Genomic DNA, 21,989 nt, shown 5'->3' with positions numbered 1-21,989 from the left:
CAGCGGCTCCGGTGCCCCGAGGCCTCTTTACTATTCCTGAGTATTCTTTAACCTGCCTCTAGCCAATCCCCAGACAAGGACAAGTAACAACCAGGGCCATCTGGGCAGTTCAGTCGGTTGAGCGTCTGACTTCGGCTCTGGTCATGATCTCACAGTTTCGTGGGTTCGAGTCCCACAACAGGCTCTGTGCTGACAGCTCGGAGCCTGGAGCCTGTCTTCAGATTCTGTCTCCTTCTCTCTGCCCCTCCCCCTCCAAGCTCTCATCTCTGTCTCAGTAATAAATAAACATAAAATAAAAGGAATATACTAGCATAAGCCAATGTTCCTACTGAGTGGGAGTCAGTCTACATTTGTTTTACAAATGCAGAAGAAGAAAGACTTTTGACACCTAAAGGTTGAGCACTGCATTAGTTTTCTATTGAAGCTTGAACAAATTTCCACAAACTTAGTGGCCTGAAACAACAGAAATTTAGTATCTCATAGCTGTGCAGCTCAGAAGTGTAGTGTGGGTTGGCGGGCTGTGTTCCTTCTGGAGGTTCACAGGGAGGATGCCTTTGCTAGTCTTGTCCATCTTGTGGAGAACTCCTGCTTTCCATTGGCTCACAGTCCTTTCCTGCATCTGAAACGTTTCTAGAAAGGAACGCAGCTCTGCTGAAACCTTGATTTTAATTGAGCAAGACCTAGATTTGACCTCTGACCTGCAAAACTGACAAATACACCCATGTCACTTTAACCATGTCACTTTACTACATTGATGGTAATTCATCATGCCAGCCATGGAAAACCAATGCAAGAGTGAAGGTGAGGGTCAAGTACAGGGGCAAATTTAGTGTGGAGGTGAGGGCTAGGGTCAGAATCAGGTTGACATTAGGTGAAGAGTCAGGGTGGCAGGTGAGGGTCAAGGTCACCCTGAAGGTCAAGGTTGGTGTGAAAGTAGGCATCACAGGAAGTAGGGTCAGGGTAAGTTTCATGATCTGGGTCAGGGTCATAATCAGTGCTTCAGGATGAATGTCTGGGTCAGTTTTAGGTAAATTGCCTCAGTGAATGTAAATTATGACTCATTTTGAACATTAGGGTCAGGATCACTAGGGTCAGGGTTGGGTATAATTAAGGTTCAGGATGAGAATAGATCAGAGTTAAAGTGACAGTAAGGATCAATTCTGCATAGGTATCATAGTGAATGCCAGATTTAGAATCAGGTTAAGGATAAGCTGCAATGTCAATATCAGGGTGAAGGTCAAAGGTCATTTTCAAGGTGAAAGGCATGTTTAGGATCAAGGTTAGGGTGACTGTAGGCTCAAGCTCAGGGCCAAGTGTGACATCAGCATCAGGATTGTGAGAATCTTCCTTTTTTTCCTCTCCCCTTTTATTTACAACTAATCTGACATTCATAACCAAACAGAAATGCCTCTGCTCATCACACCAGGACACCCACGAGATTCCTACCCACCTGTGCATCAGAAAGTAAGTGGACAGGACCTTGAAGGGGATTGCAGATCCAAGAAAGTTGATGAGCCAGCCCCACCCATACTTGCTAATTGGGGGAAGCACAATGGAAAGTACAAAGCAGGGAGTCACTTACTGGAGATAATTTCTGGAAGCTCAGCCAGCCTGATGGGATGTTGGGGCCCAGTAGGCCAAAAAACCTCCGGCATAGCCACTTTTGATGGCAAGGCTTCCGGGGCACAGGAGAATCTATATAAGTGACCGTTGATGGCTATGCCTCCGGGGTGCAGGTGAACTATTTGGGAAGTTGCGGAACAAGTCAAAAGACTGTGAAACAACATTTGGCCTCTTGGGCCGCACATGCGGCTTCTGTTCATCCTATGATTTTCTTGTTTTTTTGTAAAGAGGCATATACTTTTAAGCTTTGAATCAACTTACGGTCAATCAGCGGCTCCAGCCTTCCCTTACTTTGTTTTCTAGCTCTTTGTCTGCTGTTGGGAGTAAACACAATCCTCTGCCAAAAGATTTGCCTATTAAAGGATAAGCATCTTGCCCATGAATAACTGATGAGGGGCCTTAAGGAATGTAAATCTCCTCATAGAATTCTTCAGGCTCATCTTATGCTTGGAGCCAGACTATTATTAGGGAATCCCTCTCTTGCAATGACTTGATAATTCCTGTTATTTACTACTGTCCTGTTAAGAAAGACCCTTTCCAGAGCTTGTCTTTACTTCAAAGACCTTGAACTCTGTAACCATTAAAGAAATGATGTAATCACCTATGGTATATAAGACCCTGACTATCTTAGTAAAACGTGGCTTTTCCACCATTCACATTGGCTGTCTTCTTTCTTATAGATATTGCACCCACACCAACCCCCTACTCGGGACCTTTTGACTGGGGTGTGTGGGCTGGTCCCCCGCAATGGGAAAATCAGGCACATCACTGAAGCAGGGTAGGGATGGGTTTGGAGTCAGAGGAGAAAAAAGAACTCGAATTGGCCCCTTCCCAGGGCAATACTGGTGACAGCTTACCCCTCAACCAGCGCAGGTGGAAAGTGAAAGTGGTGAGTCCATGACCAGGACATTGGAGGGAAGGGAAAAAGGCAGACCAGGATAAAGGCATTGGAAGAACATGTTCCCTGCTGTGTGCTTCAAGATTTCAGTAGGAGATGTGCCTGTGGACATCTGGGAGTCCCCCCACTGCAGGATTCCCCTCCCAGGATGTGGACATCCCCAAAGGCCCAGGTACCTGTCTCCACTCTGCTGCAGCCCTAAGAGCCAACTCAGGTAGAGAAACCAAAAATGTGAGCAATAGTGCCACCTTCTGTAAAACAAAAGAAAGGTTTCTGGGGCGCCTGGGTGGCTCAGTAGGTTAAGACCTCCGACTTCAGCTCAGGTCAGATCTCACGTTCGTTGGTTCGAGCCCCACGTCAGGCTCTGTGCTGACAACTCGTGTAAGATTTAATAGTTGGAGGCAGAGATGGGAGGAAAAAAACTACGTTATGGAGCCAAGGAAGCCTTTATTGGGATCTGCGATTCCCGGGCAAGGTCCCATGGCCCGGGGAGTGGGGAGTCGGGATGTTGTGCCTGATAGGCGATGGGCAGGGGGGGAGGAGGGGTTTATGGGTGAGGGGGTTCTGGGTTTGATCTTGGGAGGGCAGATTATCAAATAAGGGCCTTGCAGGGGCATGGCGGGATGGAATAGGTTGCCTCATCTGTCAGGGTGATGGGAAGCTGGAGCTTCATGATTGGCTGCTTCCAAATGGGGCAGGACATCCCAGGTCTGCAGGTGAGGGGTGGGGGTCGTCTGTGCACGTGTTCTCCTCCAGCCCCCAGAGAAATGGCCGCTTGGTCACACCTTAAGGTGACTCTTACAACTAGCTCAGAGCCTGGAGCCTGCTTCTGGTTCTGTGTCTCCTTCTCTCTCTGCCCCTCCCCCCTCATGCTCTGTCTCTCTCTCTCTCTGTATCAAAAATAAATAAAACATTTAAAAAAACATTAAAAAAAAAGAAAGGTTTCTAATTGCCAGCCAGGTGAACTGTAACAAAGTAAACAAATTCTCTTTGTTGAGGAAGGTGTTCACTACCTACAATGCCAGGCACTGGGGTATCATCATACATTCATTAGGGCGGCCAACAATTGGCATCAGAGTGTCATCGAACACTGTAGAAAATCACAGTAATGCAGTTATCACCAAAAAAGGTTAATTCTCCAGTAACCCAGCTCCCAGGCACAGAACACTGCAGTCTAACTGCTAAAGAATCCAAAATAGCTGTTGCAGAGAGCTACAATGAGCTACAAGAAGCTCAGAAGGGTAACTCAAGGAACTCAGATATAAAACTAAAGAACAGAAGGAGTTCTTTACCAAAAAGACTAAAATATTAAAAATAATAATAACCAAACAAATTCTGGAGCTGAAGAATTCAGTGAACAAGATGGATTCATTAGAGAGGTTAGGTAACAGGGCAGAGCAGATGGAGGAAATGACAAGGGACTTGAAGAGAGGACTTGAAGATGGAGGAAATGACAGGGACTTGAACAGAGAATGTATTTAGAGGATAACTAAGAACCTCCCAAACGTGTAAGGAGTTGGGACATATAAGTCCGAGAAACTAATAGAACACTCTATTATCTCAATGCAGAAAGGCCTTCTCCAAGAAAAGTCATTCATTATATTTGACATTATAATGAAACTGTCAAAAACCAATCATAAAGAAAGAATCTTAAAGGAAAACAGGGAACAAAAGAAAGTAACCTACGAAGGAGCTCCCATTTGGCTATCAGCAGATTTCTCAGAAGAAACTATAGGCCAGGAGAGAGTAGAATGACCTATCGAGTGCTAAATAATTAAAAATGCCAGCCAAGAATACTTTATCGAGCCAAGTTACCCTTCAGATACAAAGGAGAAACAGAGGCTTTGCTAGACACACAAAAGCTGAGGGAGCTCACCACCACTAGATTAGCCTTCAAGGAAATGCTGGACGGGGTTCTTCAGATGAAAGGAAAACACACTGATGAGTGACATAAATGCAAATGAAGGTACATAATACGCCAAAAAAAGGCAAAAAACTAACAGAATTAGAAAATGGGAAAACTTATATTAGAATGATGTGTTAACTACTTATAGTTTGGAGGGGACGAGTTCGCGAAGGTTCCAGAGGCGCCGGGTCAAGGGCTCGTGGGCTGCGGTTCCTGCGGGTGGGGCCTGGGCCCGGGGAGCGGCCCAGGTGGTGTTTCCTGTTCTCTGGCCTGAGCAGCTGCAGCTCGGGCCTTGCTGACCCCGCCAGACCCCGGCTTCAGCTCTAGAAGAGCTACAGAAAGATCTAGAAGAGGTAAAGGTGCTGCTGGAAAAGGCTATTAGAAAAAGAGTATGTGATGCCCTTACAGCTGAAAAATCCAAGATCGAGACAGAAACTAAGAACAAGATGCAGTAGAAATCACTGAGAAAAGCAGAACTCCTTGACAGTGAGACGCCAGCGCTGTGGTTGCTGCCATTACAACGGGATACACAGTGAAAATCAGTAATTACAGGTGGGATCAGTCAGCTAAGCTTGTGAAAATCTACATTACCTTAAGTGGAGTGCATCAAATCCCCATTGAGAATGTGCAGGTGCATTTCACAGACAGGTCATATGATCTTTTGGTAAGGAATCTAAATGGGAAGAGCTACACCATGATTGTGAACAATCTCTTGAAACCCATATCTGTGGAAGGCAGTTCAAAAAAAGTTAAGACAGATACAGTTCTTATCTTATGTAGAAAGAAAGCAGAAAACACAAGGCGGGACTACCTGACTCAGGGTGAAGAAGAATGCGAAGAGAAAGAAAAGCCCTCCTTATGAAGATGGTGATGACAATATGAAGCGAACCATTAATAAGGCCTGGGTGGAATCGAGAGAGAAGCAAGCCAAAGGAGACACGGAATTTTGAGACTTGAAAGTCATCTGGGGACTGTGATGTGGAAACACAGATATTTCCAATGAGGAAATGTTGATGATGCACAGATAAGTTTGACAGATTACTTATAAGGCTATATAAGTGGTTACAGCAATGAATTCTCCCATTTCCTACTGGAGGATTTCTTTAAATATGCTTATTAAAAATTTCCCCCAAAGATGATTTCCTTAGTAATCTGGGCATTTTGTTCAAAAAAGGATAATATTGTATTCTTGTATAAAATGTAAAAAAGCAAGTCTTGCCTAATGATAATGCCACATTCTGTGTAATTTCGTTCAGCTAAGAGGTAGAAAACAAAAGTTCTTGTTTGCCTATAAGTTCCTGATATCACCTCCCACCCAATGTAAGGATAAGTAAAAATAAAACCTGGATTTTTGCATAAAATGCAAAAAAAAAAAAAACCCCAAATCAAAACTGAAGCGACTATAACTTCTCAGGGAATTCACAGCATAAAAAGAGGTACATTTTGGGGCACTTGGGTGGTTGACTCGGTTAAGTGGCTGACTCTTGATTTTGGCTTAGGTCATGGTCTCACAGTTTTGACTCATGTGTTGTGAGTTCGGGCCCCACACCGGGCTCTGTGTTCATAGCGTGGAGCCACTTGGGATTCTATTTCCTCTCTCTCTCTCTCTCTACCCTTCCCCCACTCAATGCTCGCCCCCCCCAAGTGAATAATCAATAGAAAAAAAAAGAGGTACATTGTAACATCAAAAATAAAAGGGGAAGAGTGAAAGGGTGGAAAATTTAATAGGGAATGAAAATAAGGTGCTATCAGTGTAAAAAGGACTATTTTATCTAACATGCTTTTTGTAATCCACACAGTAACATTGAAACAAAATTCTAGAGTAGAGTCACAAAACTAGAAAAGGGGAGACCAAAGTGTACACTGTGGAAAGCCAGCACTTCACACAGGTGACAGAAACAAAGGGGGTAAAATAACAAAGGAAATATAAAACAAGCAGAAGGAAAAATGTGAGGTGGCAGTATTGAGTTCTTAAACATAAATAATCACTCTAAATAAACTGAAGTCACCAATCAATGGGCAGAATGGTTGCATGGGTTAAAACATGAGAACCAGGAGCGCCTGGGTGGCTCAACAGGTTAAGTGTCTGACTTCGACACAGGTTATGATCTCATGGTTAGTGAGTTTGAGCCCAGCGTCGGGCTCTGTGCTGACAGCTCAGAGCCTGGAGCCTGCTTCGGATTCTGTGTCTCCCTCTCTCTCGCTCTGCCCCTCCTCTGCTCATGCTCTGTCTCTAGCTCTCTCAAAAATGAATAACCAACAGCAGCAGAATGCACATTATCCTCAAGTGCCAGTTGCACATTCTCCAGAATGGGCCACATGACATGACACACAACAGATCTTAGCTACTTTGAAAAGACTGAAATCATACCAACTATCTTTTCTTGCCACAATGGTATGAAACTAGGAATCAACAAGAAGAAAGCTGGAAAATCCACAAATATGCGGCAGCTATCAACATGCTCCTCAACAACTAATGGGCCAAAGAAGAAAAAAGAAGGAAAATAAAAAGGTATCTCAAAAGAAATGAAAATGGAAATACAACACATAAGACCATATGGAATGAAGCACAAAGCAGTGGTTCTGAAACTTTACAGTGACAGGTGTGTCTGTCAGGACATTCTAAGGTCTCAAATAAGCAACCTGTCCTTACACCTCAAGGAACTAGGAAGAAAAGAACACAAAAGAACATATTAAGCCCAAAGTTAGCAGAAGGAAACAAATAATAAAGCTCAGAGCAAAAATAAATGAACTAGGGATGAGGAAGGGTTGATGTAAATAAGAACTAGTTCTTCAATAAGATAAAATTGACAAATCTTTAGTTAGACTAAGGAAAAAACAGAAAAGACTCAAAATTTAGAGTGAAAAAGGAAACATTACAACTGAGACTGAGGAGAAACAGGATTGTGAGACTATTATGAACAATGATAAGCCAAAAAATTAGATAACTTAGAAGAAATGGATACATTCCTAGAAACAACTTATCAAAAGAGAATCAGAAAGAAGTAAAAAATCTGAACAGACCCATAATGAATAGAGATTGAATCCATGATCAAAAACCTCTCAACACAGAAACCTCTCCCAGGACCAGATGGCCTCACTGGTGATCCTGTCAGACATTCAAAGAAGAATTAATGCCATTCTTCTCAAACTCTTCCAAAAAATTGAGAAGAAACACTTCCAAACTCATCCTGCAAGGCTAGCATGCCTTGATAGCAAAGCCAGAGAAAAGAAAACTATAGATCATTATCTCTGATGAATATAGATGCAAAAACTCAACAATCCATTAGCAAATTGAATTCAAGAACACATATAAAGGGGGCGCCTGGTGGCTCAGTCAGGTCATAATCTCATGGTTCCTGAGTTCAAGCCCTGCAACAGGCTCTGCACTGACAGTGAGTAGGATTTACCCTTGGAATGAAAGGATCATTCAACATATAAAAATCAGTAAGTATGATACATCTAATTAATAAAATAAAAGAGGGGCACCTGGGTGGCTCAGTTGGTTGGGCATCCAACTCTTGATTTCAGCTCAGGTCAGGATCCCAGTCATGGGTTTGAGTCCCACCTCAGGCTCTGTAAGCCTATAGAGCTTGCTTGGGATTCTCTCTCTCTCTGCCTCTTGCCACCTTGTACTCTGTCTCAGAATAAATAAACTTTTAAAAAATTATAAAAAGGAAAAGAAAAAAGATCATATGATCATCTTAATAGATGGAAAAGAAGCATTTGATGAAACACATCATTTCATAAAAACCTTCAGCTGATCGAATACAGAAGGAACACACCACAATATTAAAAGCCGCATGTTATGAGCTCACAGCTAACAGTATATTCAGTGGTGAAAACTGAAAGCTTTTCCTCAAGGATCAGGAGCAAGGTTTAGATGCTCACGTACACTACTCTCATTCAATACGGTATCAGAAGTCCTAATGTGGTGTCGTATTCAGATAGACAAGACAAAGAAATAAATCTTGAAGGGAGAAGTGAACCTGTCACTATCTGCTGATACTGAGTCTGTATAGTCTGAAAGGCCCAACCCAAAAACTATTAGAACTAATCAATGATTTCAGTCAAGTTGTGGGACACAAAATCAAGTTACAGAAATCAGTTGCATTCCTATATACTAAGAATGAAACATCTGAAAAAGAAATAAAGATAACTATCCCATTCTCAATAGCATCAAAAACCATAGAACACTTAAGAATAAATTTAACTGAGGATGTGAAAGTCCTTACAATGAAAACTATAAGACGTTGCTGAAAGAAATCAATGAAATGGAAAGACAAGTGGAAAGACATCCTGTGTTCATAGGTCTGAAGAACTTATATTGTTAATGTCCATTCTACCCAAAGCCATCTACAAATTCAATGCAATCCCCATCAAAACACCAAAGGCCTTTGTCACAGTAATATAAAGAAGTCCTAAAATTTCTTTGAAATCAAAAAAGACCCAGAATAACCAAAGCAATCTTGAGCAAAAAAGAAAGCCAGAGATACCACACATCCTGACTTCAAACTGTACTACAAATCTTTAGTAAGTAAAACAGTATGTTACTGCATACTGACAAAAATAGACACACAGACCAATGGGATGGAATAGAAGGCACAGAACTGAACCCCTGCTTATACAGTCAAAAAGTATTCAACAAAAAAGCCAAGAACACACAATGGGGAAAGGATAGTTTTGTCAACAAATAAGGTGGGGGATACTAGATGAGCACATTCAGAGCAATTAAACTGGGCCCTGGCTTATAGTTGAGAGATTAAAGACTTAAACGTAAACACGTGTTCCTATAAAGCTTCTAGAAGCAACTGTAGGGAAGAAGCTCCTGAACACTGGTTTTGGCAATAATTTCTTGATGACACCAACAGCACAAAAGACAGAAATGAAAATGAACAAATAGGGCTCCATGAAACTTAAAACCTTTTGCATAAAGAATCTGCTAACAAAAAGAAACAAGTTCCAAGTTGGAAAATGAGTAGAACTGGACCCTTTTCCAAAGAACACATCCAAATGACCAACAGGTGCATGAAAAGATGTCCCACATCACTCATCATCAGGGAAATGCAAATCAGAACCACAGTGAGACATCACCACATACCCGTCAGAACACCTATTGTCAAGAAGAGCTAAAAACTTGCTGACGAGGATATGGAGAAAAGGGAACTCTTTCACGCTGTTGGTGTGCATGTACTTTGATTCAACCACATAGGAAAACAATATGAAGGCTTATAAAAAAAATTAAAAATAGGGGCACCTGGGTGGCTAAGTCGGTTAAGCGTCCTACTTCACCTCAGGTCATGATCTCACAGTTCGAGGGTTCGAGTCCTGCATTGGGCTCTGCTGATAGCTCAGAGCCGGGAGCCTGCTTCCAAATCTGTATTTCTCTCTCTCTCTCTCTCTCCTCCTCCTCCTCCTCCTCCTCCTCCTCCCGTTTGTGATCTGTCTCTCAAAAATAAATAAAAACGTTTGAAAAAATTCAGAAAATTAAAAATAGTCCTACCAGTGATCCAGTGATTCCATGTCTGGGTGTATACACAAAGAAAATAAAAACAGGATTTTGAAGAGAGAGATGCACTCTCATACTTACTGCAGTATTGTTCACAATAGCCCATATGGAAACAACCACCTGCCCATCAACAAATGAATGGATAAAGAAGATGTGGTACACGATGGAGTATGATTCAGCCATGAGAAAAAGAGGACATCCTGCCATTTGCAACAACATGGATGGACTTGTGGAAATTATGCTAAGTGAAAGAATTCATATGGAAAAAGACAAATACTGTAGGATATCATTTATATGTGGAATCTAAACAAGCCAAACTCACAGAGTGAAATGGTGGTTCCCAAGGGTGGGGGAGGTGAAGGGACTGGGCAGTTTTTGTCTAAGGGTACAAATTTATAATGAAGAATAAATGAGCCCTAGAGATACAAGGCACAATACAGAGAATACAGACAATATTGTATTATAATCAACAAACTTGCTAGCAACCCAGAACTTCATTATTCCAATGACTAAAAAGACAGGATAATTCTATAATATGATAGAGGTGCTAATTGTTGCACTCATATGTATTAAGATACATATGATATATTTAAGATACACATGTTAAGTTGATACACCAAATTTATACAATGTTATATGTCAAATGTATTTGAATTAAAAAATGGATCAGGGTCAAGAACTGGGTAATGAGTGAATAGCAAAGCAAGGGTGCACATCAAGGTCACAGTTTGGACCTGTGTCAGTTATGGATTTGAATAAGTCTCAGGGTCAAGATCAAGGTTAGGTGGTTTCATGGTCAGCATGTGGGTTGATCAGGGTCATGAGGGTCAGGGACATGATCAAATCCAGCTGACGATCAGTCAGATGAGTATTAAGGTAATGGTTAAAGTCAGTGTTATGGTGAGAATCAGGAAGATGGTGAGGGTCAAATTCACAGGAAACCCAGGGTCAGGGTCAGTGTCAAGAGTGGAGATCAGAAGTGTCAGGCCTGAGGGTTAGAGTCAGGTGAAGGGTGAGTTTTGTCAGCAGGCTATGAAAGTATCTCAGGACCTGAATGGACAATCAGTCTTATCAATCCAAGGTTGTTGACTATTAGAATCAGGATTATGATCAGGGTTAATTAAGGAAAGGTTCAGATCTGTGTAAGGGAGAGTCTGGGTGATGGTTGAGTTTCAAGGTCAAGGTCAGAGTCCAGTTTATCAATGAGGGAAGATCAGGGTTAGGGTCTAATTTAAATGACTTTCAGTTTTATGGTCGAGGTCCTAAGAATCTGGGTCAGGATTAGGGTCAGAGTCAAAGCAAGCAACTCCTAATTTGGAGTTAAGATGAGATCAGTCAGGGACATGGTAAGATCAGATAGCATTAGGATGATGTTTTCACAGTGAAACTCAGACTGAGAGGGTTATATAAAGGACATAATCAAAGTCAGCGTCAGAGTGAGGCATGATTCTGGGAGGATCCTGGTGAGATCCTCAAGCAAGAGTAAAGTTGAGTGAAGGTCAAGTTGTGGACAGGACTAGGGAGAGCATTACTGTTGGAGTGAGGGTAATGCTTTAGTGTAGAATCCGTCAGGGTAATAAATCAAGGTCAGGTTTGGGATTAGGGTGTGTGAGGTTGAAGTTCAAGGTTAAGTGTATCAGGGTCATGGTCAAGGTGAAGGTCAAGGTCAGTGTCAGAATGAAATTAGTCAGCAATTTCTGCCCCACGACCCAGCACCATGTGCAGTTTTTGCAAAAACTTTCTGAAATGCTCTCCCCCACTGAGCTATATAGGTCCACCTTCCTCATCTGCTTGGAGTCATGCCCACCTCCACAGGGACACAGGTGTCATGGAGGCAGGGATTCTGGAACAGAATATTTTGTTCACTGATGGATTCCAAGCACCCACAAAGGTCTGTGGCATAGAATCTCTGTTCCACTGAAAGCTTGTTTAATAAACAATGGGTACCCATTAAGGTGTTTCTGGGGGGAAAGTACATATGCAAATAAAATAAACTGTCCACAGTCATTCTCTCTGTGGAAGAATTAAAAGAAACTCTCATGGTCGACACATGTACACATTGTTTAAAATTTTTAAAAACCAACATTATTTTATAATCACCAAAAATGGATCTTTCCATTTTGGGAGAAAACAACGAACATTTGGTAAAGTTCCTGATGAAGTGACTGGCACAAGATTACCACTGCACTGCAGCGGTTACCTAAACCTCGAACAGGCAGCGGCCTGTCTGGGAGCCTTAGAGCACCCTCAAGAAGACCCTATTCCAGTTCTCTAACCAGTAAAGACAAGCCAAGAGGCAAGACAACACAGAAATTCTATTTATTCAACAGCAGCTTTGGAAACAAATCCTCAGTACACTGAGGGGATGCATCTTCCCCATTCCCACTTCACCCCTTCCCCACATACTTCTGTCTTTGGCAGGCCCGAGCCTGACGCAAAAAAGGTGACTGTCTTAGATGTACTTGTACACGACCTTCGAGGGCACGGTTTGGAGGTGCAGACGGACAGGACATTTGTAAAAGTGGGAGAGCAGAGTCTCACTGTAACCCACCAGGAAGTAGAACTTGTACGCAGGCAGCTGCCTCAGGACCAGGGCACAGATCTCCACCTTATTAGCCCGGCGCTTAAGGATAATCTGGTCGGCCAGACACCCTGGGAAAGTGCCCAGCATGAACTTTCGAAGGAAAACATCTTCCACTGTCCGCTCTGCAGCATTGTCCTCCCCGTCCAGGTTACCTGAAGAGAGAAAGGCACCATGAAGAATCAGCAAAAAACTACAGAAGTAACATCTGAGAACACTAAGTGCTCAATTCCACCTCCCACACCCTGGCTTTTTTCTTCTTTAAGTGAGATAAAAAGAGTAACACTTTAAAATTCAAAATGGGGGGGAGGGGGCAACATGGTGAAGAAATAGGGGGATCCAAAGTCCCCTTGCCTCTCAAACAAAGGAGTGCTGAGGCCAAAGGTCTTTGAACTCCAAGACTCTGGGAGGCAAAGTGACAGAGCCACTTCCAGGGACCCAGTGGGACAACCTGATGGGCCATTGCTCCCTGACTGCGAACTGGAAGAGATAAAATGGACGAGGGGAAGGATACCCTTCTGCGGAGAGACCAGGGGAAGAGGAAGAGAAGCTGGGGAAGCAGAGGACTCAGTCTGGATAAGAGAAGGACCACAGACATGGATGGAGAAAGATCCAATCTCTAACTAAGGGGCTTTCTCCGGACTGGGGCCTGCTGCCCGGACCGCATACCTGGGGAGGAGGGGAGCCAGACCCGGGCTCGGTAACTAGGTCAGAGGCACAGTCCACAGTAGGAAAAAGTGATTCCGTCCCTGCAGTGCTGTGGGAAGAAGGTATATATCTACTCAAAGGACAAAGACTGCCTGTACCCGCAGCCAGGGACCATCTATCGGGTGGCGCTGAGTGGCACTCCCCCAGTACCCAGGCGCATGGAGCAGGAGTTGGAGTCCCAACCAAGTACGAGGGAGGCACGGGAGTCCATAGAGTGGGACACAATGCCTCGTTTGCACCCGCAGCACAGTGAGGACGCTAGAATACAGTGGTTTGGGATACCCGGTCTGTGGAAGACACTGGGGGGTCGCTATTTTTCTCTCCATCACAACCAAGGTTGGGCCTCAGGGATCAGATGGCAGGGCCCACAGTGGAGATGAGACCCACCTACCCCAAAGCACTCCCATCCACGCCTGGTGACTGAATATTTACTGGAACGGGATTGACGCTGATGAGCCACACAGCTCCCCCTCCACACCAGTGCTGGTGCATTGCCGGATTTATTTCTTGGACAATTCTTATTATGTAAATATATTTTTCCTTCCTTTCCTTCTTCTTATCTCTTCCCTCCTCTAGTTGGGTTACTCTTGTTGTTGGTTTGTTTAAGCACACATATTTAATCTATTCTCTTGATACATGTTCTATACCTTTTTCTTTATTTTCCTTTCTCTCTCTCTAGATTAAGGCATCTAGTTTCTTTGGTCAATTTTCTTTTTTTTCCCTGCCTCCTTCTTTATTTTCCTTTCTCTCTCTCTGGATTAAGCCATATAGTTTCTCTGGTCAATTTTTATTTTTTTATGTCCTCCCCCACCCCCCGCCACTTCTCACTCCTCTCTTTGTATGGGATAAGGCCCCTTCGTCAGCACCGGCCTCCACCCTGTTGTTTACTTGTAGCTGGTGTTTCTGTAATTTTGTTTTGTGTGTGTGTGTTTGCATGTTTTTGTCTTCTGGCTTCTGTCTGTTTGTTTTCCTATCCAGGGCTACTTCAACAAACAAATCAAAGCACACCTGGTGGAGGGTCCAAAACATCACTAGAGTAGGGAGATAAAGTAACCAAATTCACAACAGAGAACAAGTAACACACTCAAAAAACATCTCCTGAAGGGCCAGGCCCTGGACAGTGTAGGATCCCTCTTTAATATAGTAGTGATCACAGGTGCAGGACGCATAACAAGCTTTTAAAACACTTAAGGGACAGAACACTAGCCAAAATGATGAAACATAAGAATGCTCCTCAAAGGAAATTCCAGGAAGAAAAGACAACTAAAGAATTGATCAAAACAGATATAAACAATGTAACTGACCAAGATACAATAATAGCCGTAAGATTAATCACTGGGCTTGAAAACAGCATAGAACACAGCAGAAAATCTATTATTGCAGAGATCAAGGAACTAAAAAATAGTCATGATGAATTAAACGCTGCAAATGAGGTACAAAATAAACTGGAGGCAGTGACAGGGTAAATCGAAGAGGCAGAGAAAAGATTAAGTGAAATAGAAAATTATGGAAAAAGCTGAAGCTGAAAAAAGATTTTTTTTTTTTTGAAAAAAGTTTTTAAAAAATTCTGGACCACGAGGGGAGAGTCAGAGAACTAAGTGATTCAATAAAACAAAACAATATCCATTATCATATGAGTTCCATAAGAAGAGAGAGAGAAAGGAGCCGAAGGTGTGCTTGAACAAATCACAGCTGAGAACTTCTCAAATCTGGGAAAGGAAACATACACTGAAATCCAGGAGTCACAGAGAACTCCCTTCAAATATAACAGGAATCAATCTCCTGCATGACATATCATAGTGAAACTGGCAAACTACAAAGATAGCGAATTCTGAAGGCAGCTAGAAATAAATGGGCCTTAACCTACGAGGGTAGACACGTAAGAGTAGTAGCAGACCTAGCTACTGAAACTTGGCAGGCCAGAAAGGAGTGGCAGGAAATTTTCAATGTGCTAAATAGGAAAAGTATGCAGTCAAGAATCCTTTATCAGGCAAGACTGTCATTTGGAATGGAAGGAGAGATAAAGGTTTTCTCACACAAACAAAACCTGAAGGAATTCATCACCACTAAACCAGCCCTGCAAGAGATCCTAAAGGGGGACTCTATGAGGGAAACCATTGCAAGGAACACAAAGGACCATAGACATCACTACAAGCATGAAATCCACAGATAACTTAAAACCATATCTTTCAATAATAACACTGAATGTAAATGGACTAAATGCTCCAATCAAAAGACATAGGGTATCAGAATGGATAAAAAAAAAAAACAAGACCCATCTATTTGCTGTCTACAAGAGACTCATTTTAGACCTGAGGACACCTTCAGATTGAAAGTGAGGGGATGGAGAACCATCTATCTATCATGCTACTGGAAGAAAGCATGAGTAGCCAAATTTATATCAGACAAACTAGGTTTTAAACTAAAGGCTGTAAAAAGAGATGAAGGAAGACATTATAGCATAATTACGGAGTCTATCCATCAAGAAGAGCTAACAATTATAAATGTTTATGAGCCAAATTTGGAAGTACCCACGTATATAAAACAATCACAGACATAAGCAATCTTATTGGTAAGAATGTGGTAATTGCAGGGGACTTTAATACTTCACTTACAGCAATGGACAGATCATCTAGACAGAAAAATCAATAAAGAAAAAATGGCCTGAATGATACACTGGACAAGATGGACTTGAAAAATATATTTAGAATTTTGCATCCTAAAGCAGCAGAATACACATTATTTGAGTGCACTGGGAACATTCTCCAAGATAGATCACATAGTTGGTCACTAAATAACCCTCAATAAATATAAAAGAATTGAGATCATACCATGCACACTTTCAAATCACAATGCTACGAAACTTGAAATCAACCACAGGGAAAACGTTTGGAAAACCTCCAGATGCATGGAGGTTAAAGCACATCCTCTAAAGAACAAATGGGTCAACCAGGCAATTAAAGAAGAAATTTTAAAATATATGCAGACAAATGAAAATGAAAACACAACAATCCAAACCCTTTGGGATGTAGCAAAGGCAGTACTAAGAAGAAAATACATTGCAATTCAGGCCTATCTCAAGAAACAAGGAAAATCCCAAATACAAAATCTAATAGCACACCGGAAGAAACTAGAAGCAGAACAACATAGAAATCCCAAACCCAGCAGAAGAGAAATAATAAAGATCAGAGAAGAAATAAATAATATAGAATTTAAAAAAAATAAAACAGATCACTGAAACCAAGAGTTGGTTTTTTGAAAAAATAAACAAAACTGATAAATCCCTAGCCAAAGTGCTCAAAAAAAAAGAGGACTCAAATAGATAAAATCACAAATGAAAATGGATTTATCACAACTAATCCCTCAGAAATTCAAGCAATTATCAGAGAATACTATGAAAAAGTAAATGGCAACAAACTGGACAATCTGGACAAATTCCTAGACACCCATCCACTACCAAAACTCAAATGGGAAGAAACAGAAAATTTGAACAGACCCATAACTAGTGAAGAAATGGAATCAGGTGTCAAAAATCTCCCAGCAAATAAGAGTCCTGAACCAGATGGCTTCCCTGGGGAATTGTACCAGACATTTAAGCTAAGTTAATACCTACCCTTCTCAAGCTGTTCCAAAAAACAGAAATGGAAGGAAAACTTCTGGACTCATTCTATGAAGCCAGCATTACCTTGATTCCCAAACCAGACAGAGAACCCACAAAAAATAAGAATTACAGGCCAATATCCCTGATAAACATGGATGCAAAAATTCTCAATAATATACTAGCAAATCAAATTTAAGAACATATAAAAATTGTTCACCACGATCAATTAGGATTCATTCCTGGGCTGCAGGGCTGGTTTAATATTCACGAATCAATCAATGTGATACATCACATTAATAAAAGAAAGGATAAGAAGCACATGATCCTGTCAACAGATGGAGAAAAAGCATTTGACAAAATACAGCATCCTTTCTTAATAAAAACCCTCAAGAAAGTCAGGACAGAAGGAACATACTTAAAAATCATAAAAGCCATTTATGAAAAGCCCATAGCTAATATCATCCTCAATGTGGAAAAACCGAGAGCTTTCCCCCTGAGATCAGGAACACGACAGGGGTGTCCACTCTCACCACTGTTGTTGAACACAGTGCTGGAAGTCCTAGCATCAGCAATCAGACAACAAAAGGAAATAAAAGGCATCAAAATTGGCAAAGAAGAAGTCAAACTTTCACTTTTTGCAGATAACACGATACTCTACATGGAAAACCTGACAGAATCCACCAAAAAACTGCTAGTACCGATCCATGAATTCAGCAAAATCATGGGTACAAAATCAATGTAATCACTGATTACAAGAAATCAGTTGCATTTCTATACAACAATAATGAAGCAACAGAAAGAGAAATAAAGAAACCAATTCCATTTACAATTGCACCAAAACCATAATATATCTAGGAATAAGCCTAACCAAAGATGTAAAAGATCTGTATGCTGAAAACCATAGACGATTATGAAGGACAGTGAAGACACAAAATAAATGGAAAAACATTCCATACTCATGGATTGGAAGTATAAATATTGTTAAAATGTCAAAACTACCCAAAGCAATTTACACATTCAATGCAATCCCCATCAAAATTACACCAGCATTCTTCTCAAAGCTAGAAGAATCCTAAAATTTGTATAATCACAAAAGACCCCGAAGAGCCAAAGTACTACTGAAGAAGAAAACTAAAGGCAATTAATCTTTGACAAAGCAGGAGAGTTTCCAGTGGAAAAAAGACAGCCTCTTTAACAGGTAGTGCTGGGAGAACTGGACAGCAACATGCAGAAGAATGAAACCAGACCACTTTCTTACACCATTCACAAAAATAAACTCAAAATGGATAAAGGGCCTGAATGTGAGACAGGAAACCATCAAAACCCTAGAGGAGAAAGCAGGAAATAGCCTCCTTGACCTCAATCGCAGCAATTTCCTACATGACACATTCCCAAAGGCAATAGAATCAAGAACAAAAATAAACTATTGGGATCTAATCAAGATAAAAAGCTTCTGCACTGCAAAGAAAACAATCGGCAAAACTAACAGGCGACTGACAGAATGGGAAAAGATAGTTGCAAACAACACGTCGGATAAAGGGCTAGTATTCAAAATCTATAAGGAACTCACCAAACTCAACACCCGAAAAACGAATAATCCAGTGAAGAAGTGGGCAGAAGACTTGAACCAGCACTTCTCCAAAGAGGACATCCAGATCGCCAACAAGCACATGAAACGATGCTCAGCCACTCAGCATCAGGGAAATACAAATCAAAACCACACTGAGATACCACCTCACGCCGGTCAGTGTCTAAAATGAACAAATCAAAAGACTATAGATGCTGGCGAGGATGTGGAGAAACGGGCACCCTCCTACACTGTTGGTGGGAATGTAAACTGGTACAGCCGCTTTGGAAATCAGTGTGGAATTTTTTCAAAAAACTACCAGTAGAACTCCCCTATGACCCAGCAATAGAACTGCTGGGAATCTACCCAACGGATACAGGAGTGCTGATACATAGGGGCACGTGTACCCCAATGTTCCTAGTGGCACTTTCAACAAGAGCCAAATCATGTAAAGAGCCTAAATGTCCATCTACTGATGAATGGATCAAGAAGATGTGTTTTATATATACAATGGAATACTACATGGCAATGAGAAAGAATGAAATCATTCCATTTGCAGCAATGTGGATGGAACTCAAGAATATTATACTGAGTGAAATAAGTCAGGCAGAGAAGGACAGATAGCCTATGTTTTCACTCAATTTGTAACAAGAGAAACTTAACAGAGGACCATAGGGGAGGAAAAGGGAAAAAAAATTACAAACAGAGAGAGGGAGGCAAACCACAAGAGACTCTTTTTTTAAATTTTTTAAAAATGTTTTATTTATTTTTGATACAGAGAGAGACAGAGCATGAGAGGGGGAGAGGCAGAGAGAGAAGGAGACACAGAACCAAAAGCAGGCTTCACGCGCTGAGCTAGCTGTCTGCATAGAGACCGAGGCAGGGCTCGAACCCACGAACGCGAGATCTGACCTGAGCCAAAGCCGGAGGCTCTTAAATACAGAGAACAGACTGAGAGTGGACAGCGGAGTAGGGGAGAGGGGAAAGTAGGTGATGGGCATTGAGGAGGGCACTTGTTGGGATGGCCACTGGGTGTTGTATTTAAGCTAATTTGACAATAAATTATATTAAAAATTTTTAAAGAAAGTTCAAAGTACATTATTTCATTCAATTCCCAAACAAATCCTGTAAAGTGGGTATTACTGGTTATCCTTGCTTTACAAAAGGGAAAAACTGAGGCCTTAACAGGGCACAAAACCCAGATGATTCTTTCCGTCTAGCTCTTTCACATTCTTTCCGGACTCTTTATAGAACATTGGCCACTGTTGGTCCTGAGAGATGAAGCCACCAGCTACTTCTGGGATTGGGGACATGAGCCCTCTCACACAGCCTCAATCAGTGGATTCTCAGTACAGATCCTGAAACTCCTGCACCTCTTAGAGCATCCACGCCCATCCCCAGATCTTAGGACCAGAACCTGAACAGGGTGGGGACAGGCATCTGCATTTTAAGTACCTTTTCTAGACAGATGGATCTCAACACATCCAAGTTGAGAACCATAATACTGAAGAAAATACAGCTGACCCTAACTCGCAGGGGTTACATTCTATCAAGTCACCATGAACAACGAATTCAGGAACAATGACCACCACTCTTAGGGGAAAAACAGGGTTATGTTTCTGCATGCCCTTGATTAAGAGATTTTTGGTAAAAACATCAATATGTAACTTTGTTTCACGAGTTTCTGTTTAAAGACACCTTGAGACACCCTGTTTAATACAAATGACCGATTAACACTCAACTCTGTGCCAGCAGCATTGTAGTTTATGGCAGAAGAAACCTTACCAGACGTGCAGATTTTCTCTGCAACGTGCATCACACCCTTCCCGTGCTTCACACTTCAGCATCTGGGCTATTTTAAAGCGGAGGAATCATCCACAAAAAGCACAAAACCGTAAAACTGGAGCACTAACATATCTCGGAAAGAACACTTGTTTTCGAAACACTTGGCAGCCTAAACAAGAAAGCAGAGCCTAGCTCGACCTCAGAGGGAAAGGTGTACGCGACGTCGCTGCTCTGCCCCGTCTGAGAATGCGGGTGACAGCATACACCGCACACAACTCATGAATATGAAATCTAGGAGTAAAATCTGTGAAAAAGTAGGAGCTGAAAGTAGCCTATTGCACGGGTTGATCTCCTGCTGTCACAGGCCGCTGCCGAGAACTTCCCCTTCCGCCGGCCCCCAGCATGGCGGCCTCTGCTGCCCCCTCACCTGTGTGCAACGACAGCCAGCCCTTTCGGTGGGCGATGTAGTGCGGAGCGTGCGCCTCCTCATACGTCACCGGCTTGTCCCCCTTGCCCACTCTGACTCGGGCCGCCCGGTTCTAGAAGCAGGGAAGGACCGTGACTCTGAGCGTCCACCGACCCAAGTCGCGGCCACACACGCCTCCGCGCCCCTTCCGCCCCGCCCCCCGCGCCCTCGGATGTGCAACCTCCGCGCCCTCCGCCCCTCCAGCCCCGGCTCTCGCGCCCCCGCGCCCGGCCACGCTCACCTTAGCGCAGACCGCGGACGTGTGCAGGGCACACCAGGAGCACGGCAGCTCTCGGCTCCAAGACAGCACCTGTGAGATAAGGAGTACGTGACACGGAGACTAAGGTCGCGAACACGAACCGTGGGACCCAGCCAGCGTTGCCCACTCACCCGCGGCCTGAGCCCCCGGAAAAACATGGGCGCCGCCATCTTGGACTAAGCGCGACGCGCCGGACGTACGACGGCACAGGGAGAGGAGACGGGGCGGGGCGAGCTCAGGGCATAAGTCAACCCTCGGGAGACCACGATTGCAGACTAGACCAAATCGGAAATCGGAACCTCTGATGGCGGGGCCCTCTCTGTGGGGGCGGGGCTTCATTCGTGAGCAGGCCCGTTTGTGGGCGGAGTCTCTTGGGATGGGGGCCCTACCTGCTGGAGCGGGGCCTCTGGTGGGCGGTGTCTCTAGCTCGCGGCGGGGCCTTCCTGCCGCGGAGGGGCAGCCGAGAGGCCGCCTAAGTGCGCGGCTTCTCAGCCGGGGCGGGTCTGCTCCAGTGCTCGCTGTTTCCTCCGGGCGGGGCTGCGGAAGGTCTGGGTCTCCCAGCCTGGGCGGCCCTGCAGGCGGGAGAATTCTCTCGGCCCGGGAGCAGTCTGTCTGCGGTGGCTGGTCGGTGGGCTCCTCCTCTGGGAGCGATGCTGGGAGCTGGACTTTTCTGTAACCAGCAGCCCAGGAACGCCTAGCCGTGCACCTCTCCTCGTCCTGCCACGGTCGGAGGGTGCGTCGTGGTTCGCGGAACGTGGATGATGCGGAGGTGCGGTGTCGCCCCCCCAAAGCTCGCATCCGCAGGGACAGGGCCTCCGGGACAGCCTGGAGGTCGCCGGGCCTGCTGCGTCCTGCCTGGGGCCCGCAGGGCAGGGATGTGAGCGGAGCTCGTCCCCAGATTCTAGAAATCAGGCTGCTGAGTTCTGCCTCCAGATAATATTCTTTAAAAAGAAAAGGAAAGGGGTTTCTGGGTGGCTCAGTCAGTTAAGCGTCCGACTTGAGCTTAGGTTTCCAGCTCCGGGGTCTGACAGCTCAGAACCTGGAGCTGCTTCAGATACTCTCATTCATTCTCTCTCTCTCTCTCTC

The 21,989-nt window shown here is 43.5% G+C and overlaps 1 protein-coding gene and 1 pseudogene across 1 annotated transcript; one reads left to right on the top strand and one right to left on the bottom strand.

Moving 5' to 3' along the window:
- Nucleotides 1–2,407: 2,407 nt before the first annotated feature.
- LOC115275497 lies at nt 2,408–5,377 on the top strand (annotated as a pseudogene).
- Nucleotides 5,378–12,233: 6,856 nt separating this feature from the next.
- Nucleotides 12,234–21,208, bottom strand: MRPS24 (mitochondrial ribosomal protein S24). The gene is made up of 4 exons (XM_029931152.1): nt 21,035–21,208; nt 20,886–20,954; nt 20,606–20,717; nt 12,234–12,672 (listed from the first exon to the last, which is right to left on the bottom strand). The coding sequence occupies exons 1-4, from the start codon at nt 21,071–21,073 to the stop codon at nt 12,389–12,391; spliced, it is 504 nt and encodes a 167-aa protein (XP_029787012.1). The 5' UTR covers nt 21,074–21,208; the 3' UTR covers nt 12,234–12,388.
- Between the last annotated feature and the right edge of the window lie 781 nt (nt 21,209–21,989).

This window comes from Suricata suricatta, chromosome 2 (genome assembly GCF_006229205.1).
Source record: "Suricata suricatta isolate VVHF042 chromosome 2, meerkat_22Aug2017_6uvM2_HiC, whole genome shotgun sequence".
Lineage (NCBI taxonomy): Eukaryota > Metazoa > Chordata > Mammalia > Carnivora > Herpestidae > Suricata > Suricata suricatta.
The sequence above is the reverse complement of the archived record's forward strand: the minus strand, read 5'-3'. Positions and strand labels throughout refer to the sequence as shown.